The sequence below is a fragment of the Curcuma longa genome, chromosome 8 (assembly GCF_044706935.1).
Source record: "Curcuma longa cultivar G26 ecotype Majalengka, Jawa Barat chromosome 8, ITB_CL_G26_1.1, whole genome shotgun sequence".
In the NCBI taxonomy this organism is placed as follows: domain Eukaryota; kingdom Viridiplantae; phylum Streptophyta; class Magnoliopsida; order Zingiberales; family Zingiberaceae; genus Curcuma; species Curcuma longa.
The window spans coordinates 9,807,362-9,812,800 of NC_133868.1; the positions used below are offsets into that span (position 1 = coordinate 9,807,362).

Sequence of the window (5,439 nt, forward strand, 5' to 3'; positions counted from 1 at the left end):
AATAAAGACTCTTCATCTTTCTCTTATAGGCTATAAATAGCAACCCTTAGAAGATGAGAGTAATTAAGATGAAGAAGAACAAGAATATAGAGGTCTCTCTCCACTTTCCTTTCTTTCATCGAAAGAGATCCATAGTACTTTCAAAAGGTTTGTCGATCCAAGAGGTTAGCACGTAGCGAATCGTGTCTAGTTCATGATTTAGTACGTGTGGATACCTTTAGAACAGTCATACATGGGGCTCTCACTTGTTTGTGATATCGTTCATGATCATCAAGAAGTATGAAGTATGTTCTTCATTTTATGTCATTTTGTTTAAAACTATATATACTACGAAGATCCATATTATTTATATATACATATTTCGCTACGCTTCTGATCCTTCACAAGCGACATAAAGTTTAAATTCCTGGTGATTGTGTTCTTACAATCGACTTCGAACCATATCAGTAGGATAGATGAGATCAGTAGGATAGATGAGATCGACAATGGCTGGACCATGATATGAGTTTATGAGGATTCGAAGAAGTCCGTCATCTTCTTTGGTGTTTTACGTTTTCTCTTTCAAATTTCTTCAATTACTTAGATTTATTGGGACCATCTCTTATAATAATAATAATTATTATTATATATAAAACATATTAAATTGATTTTCTTATTTAGAAAATAGAATCATCGCTCCAACTGTAATATTACTACTCCCAACTTATTTTTGAGTATAAAATAACTTTTGAATAATTAAAAAATATAAATAATAACAAAAAGCTCTCTTTGAAATTTTGTTAACAAAAATTCACCATTTTTCAAAATTGGAAAAGTGCATTCTAGGCCTTCGTTTTTCAAAAAATGCACCAATTTGTCAACAAACAGCTCATGCTTTGCCCGGCAATAATAACCGGTAACCGGCTACCGCATGCGGACCCTTCGACACCTAATTAATCCCCCGCCCCACACAATAATTATTAAGATAAATTTCCGATTTAATAGAGATTTTTTACTTATTTTCAGAATTACCCACTTATAAATCAGTATTATCATTTCACCTGATAATTTTTGTTAATTTCCCATCTCGAAAGGAGATGAATCTACAAAACTCATGAAAATATGCAATAAACCAATTACAAGATTATAAGGATAAATTTTAAAATAATTAGACTCTGAACGATTAAATTAACATTTCTCAATAATTCATTTTCGATTTGAAAGCAGAGACATTGTTAGTCCTTCTGGAACATAATTAAATTGATTACGACGGAATAAAGTTACTGAAGTAAAGTAAACAAGAGACGAATCTAGATAAAGTCGAGAGAATACCTTTATTCATTATGATCAATTATAATTTTTTAATTTATTTTCTTATAGATGATCATAACACGATCATATGAGACCAACTAAGTAAAACACTGTTGCTGACGTCCGCATACTAGTGTATCATGCGGTTGGTGAATACTAGAGCTGTCAAACGGGCCAATCCATGGCGGGGCGGGCTAACCCATGGCGGGCCCATCATTTGGCGGGGCGGGGCGGGCTAACCCACCAATTTGACGGGTTGGAAAATCTCCAACACAACCCAACTCAAGGCGAGCCGCGGGTTAGGCGGGTCAACCCACGGGCATGTTAAAAAATAAAAATATATTAAAAATTTTAAAAATTTTAAGTTTAAAGTATAATTTAAATTGATTAAGTTGAAAATTTAAAGTTTGAATTATAATTTTTAAGCTTAAATTATATTTTAAATAGATGAAACCCACTAATTCATTAAGTTTTATACTTTAATTTTAAAATTTAAAATAAATAAATAAACTTTTTCAACCCGCGGGGCCAATCCAAGCCCGCCGCGGGCCAACCCACGCGGGTCGCGGGCCTAGGCGGGCCAACCCACCTCAACCCATCTTAAAATGAGTTAAAATTTCAACCCAACCCGCCTAAAATACTTGACGGGGTGGGCCAATCCGACGGGCCTAACCCAACTTGACGGCTATAGTGAATACCGTTACCGCTACAATAAGTAAGCCATTCCATTCACTTCTTCCTCTCCCGCAAGGAGAACGCTCTAGCGGACGAGGAGGAAGAAGAGATCGATCGAACGAGAGATGGCGTCGAAGAGCAAGATTCTAGTGATCGGCGCCACCGGATACATCGGCAAGCACATCGTTCTCGCCAGCGCCCGCCAAGGCCACCCCACCTTCGCCCTCGTCCGTGCCTCGGCTGGAGCCGACCAGCCTCCTGCCAAGGCCAAGCTCCTCCAAGACTTCCAGGCCGCCGGCGTCACGCTCCTCCACGTACAGTATTCATTGCTTGCTTATTTATCTGCAATTTTACACAATTTTAGTTTCAGAAAACTTCAATTTGTTTGCCCTAACATTCAATTTTCTCCATCGAATCCTTCCTTTTTCTCAAATTAAAACAGGGGGATCTGTACGACCACGGGAGCCTGGTGAGCGCCATTAACCAAGTCGACGTCGTTATCTCCACCGTCGGCTTTTTGCAGTTGAAGGATCAAACGAAGATCATCGACGCAATCAAAGATTCCGGCGCCGACATCAAGGTCTGTGATCTTCCTCCCACAAATTGCAATCTAGCCACCCAACTTATGCACTCGAAACCAATTGTTGAATTTGCAGAGGTTTTTACCTTCCGAATTCGGCAACGACGTCGATCGACTGAACGCCTTAGAGCCGGCCAAGTCAATGTTCGATATCAAGGTACAGATCCGCAGGGCCGTAGAGGCTTCAGGGATCCCTTACACTTACGTGTCCAACAATTTCTTTGCCGGTAAATTCCTCCCAACGCTTGGGTATGCTGGACTTACCGGTCTTTCAACCGACAAAGTCGTCATTTTGGGTGATGGGAACGTCAAGGGTAACTCATCAATCTAATGTAAATGTAAAATCATTATTATTTCAGCATTTAATTGTGATTTTCTATCTCGTTTTTTCCCCAATTCAACAGCTGTGTTTGTCGATGAAGATGACATCGGAACATACACTGTGAAAGCAGTGGACGATCCCAGAACATCGAACAAGGTTCTGTATCTGAGACCACCAGGCAACATCCTATCGTACAACGAGCTCGTTTCTCTATGGGAAAAGAAAGTTGGCAAGACCTTCGAGCGGGTCTATGTTTCTGAAGAAGAAGTTCTGAAGAAGATCCAAGGTTCTACTTGACCAAAAAAAAAAAAAAAAAAACTCTTCTTTTTGCCTTATGATTTAATTGATCGTTCGATCGTTGTTAACCCTTTTCTCTTTCAGAATCTCCTCTTCCATTGAACGTGGCTTATGCAATTAATCACTCGGTCTTCATCAAGGGCGACCAAACCAACTTCGAGATCGAACCATCATTCGGTGTGGAGGCCTCGGAACTCTACCCCGATGTCAAATATACTTCTGTGGATGAATACCTGAATCGTTTTCTATAAGAGCAACTAGTTGTTGCTTTTCAGTACTTATGGTTGCAAATAAATCGTATGTTCATGTTTGTTATTTGCGTGAAGTCCATGGTAGTCTTGTCTCTCTTTGTCCTTGTAACTGCTCGTGTGAGGTTTGAGACAATCAATTAAGTCATTCTCATGGAGAAGACGCAGTTGTAATCAAGTTAAGAACATGAGAAGTGCATTAAAAAATTGTAACTTGAGAAGCTCTGGAGCATGTTCTTCTCCGGGGTTTCTGTCAAATGTTGGATATCATAGATTATGAGCATCCTCGCAACTGCTTAGAGCTCCATTGCTACCATACCATTGGGTTTTTTTGTTGGCCTTGTCATCGACAGAGAAATCCCTTAGCGTACCTTTTTTTTTTATATACTTCTATCAAATGGCTGAATTACATATTTATTTATAGTCAAAAGATTGACTATCTTTTATCAAATTTTGAAATCCTACAGTAGGATGATAATAAATTCTCTTCTTTCCATCTGATACCCAATTGGTGCAAAATCTCAAAAAATTATTATAGGTTTCTCTTCTTCGATCGCATCTATACTTAAAGTGGATTTATAGGTCTCGCGGTACTGGACAATTATAATTTTTTTTTTAATCTGCTGCGACTTCCGTTGTAGTATTTAGAGTCCTTATATTGAGGTTGCAAGCTCAACAAAGATTAGTGGGACTTTCTTCTGCCTTGTGTGTCTAGGTAACTTGAGTATTAATTGACGATAACAATCCAATTTTATCCCACTAGATGGGGTCGACTATATGAATCTTTTTATGCCATTGAATTATATTCCGTACTATATTATCATCTATACTTAAATAAATTTTATTTTATTTTATTATTGCTAATCAAGTTTTTTTTGATACTTCTCGTTTGATATGTGTATCTGTCATAGTTTCACATCGTCTAACTGGAGTATTTATTGGTCATCTAAGTATATGTTTGTATCATCTTAAACGTATCTTTCAAAGTTTTTCCTTAATAGATGCAATTCTGACTTTCTCTAATGCTTTTATTTTTTATTTTGTTAATCCTCATATGTCCATACATCCATCTTAACATCTTTATCTATGTAATTTTTATTTTCTGTTCACATGCTCGAGTTATAGTCAAACATTTAGCGATATATAACATAACATATTTATCCGCCATTTTATAGAACTTCCCTTTAAGTTTTAGAGGTATTTTATGATCATATAAAACACTAAATTGTCTCCTCTATTTCAACCATCATGCTTGTATTTGATATAAGATATCTCTCTCAATCCTTCTATCGTCTTGTAAAAATAATCATAAATACTTAAATTTCTCAGTTTCAGACAACTCATCATTTTATATCTTAACAATTGTCTCATGACGTCTAATATTGCTAAACTTCAATTTCATACATTCTATCTTTACTCTACTAAACTTAAAATGTTTGACTTTAGTGTTCCCACCAAGATTCTAGAATATTTACTCATTCATGTGTCTCATCTACCAAAATAATATTTATAAACAACATGCACTACGGTCCCATGTCTTGAATGTGGTCAGTGAGTTTGTCTATAATTAAGGTAAAAAGATAAGAACTTAGTTGATCCTTGATATAATTCTATCTTTATTGAAAATGCTTCAGTTACTCAGTCTGAATTCTTCACTCTAGTCATTATATTCTTATACATATTTTTAATTAGTTTAATATATGTTATGCTAATACACCTCTTTTCTAGAATTCTTCATATAATTTTTCTTGGGACTTTATCATAAACTTTTTCTAAGTCAATGAATACCATGTGTAGATCTTATTTTTTTTGCTCTCGAAAGTTTTTAATTAGTTGTGTGAGAAGATGTATAACTTCTATGGTTGACCTTCCAGGCCTAGGCATGAATCCAAATTGATTTTCGATTGTCATAGTCTCCTTCCTTAATCTTTTTTCAATTACTCTTTTCTAAAGTTTCATGGTATGACTCATTAATTTAATACCCATATAATTTATATAATTTTGATCGTCCTCCTTATTCATATATA

At 36.1% G+C, this 5,439-nt stretch overlaps 1 protein-coding gene across 1 annotated transcript; it reads left to right on the top strand.

The window, feature by feature from the left end:
- Window positions 1-2,046: 2,046 nt before the first annotated feature.
- LOC141833187 (phenylcoumaran benzylic ether reductase Betv6-like) lies at window positions 2,047-3,474 on the top strand. The gene is made up of 5 exons (XM_074720574.1): window positions 2,047-2,279; window positions 2,408-2,545; window positions 2,622-2,859; window positions 2,950-3,153; window positions 3,249-3,474. The coding sequence occupies exons 1-5, from the start codon at window positions 2,091-2,093 to the stop codon at window positions 3,413-3,415; spliced, it is 936 nt and encodes a 311-aa protein (XP_074576675.1). The 5' UTR covers window positions 2,047-2,090; the 3' UTR covers window positions 3,416-3,474.
- Window positions 3,475-5,439: the final 1,965 nt, after the last annotated feature.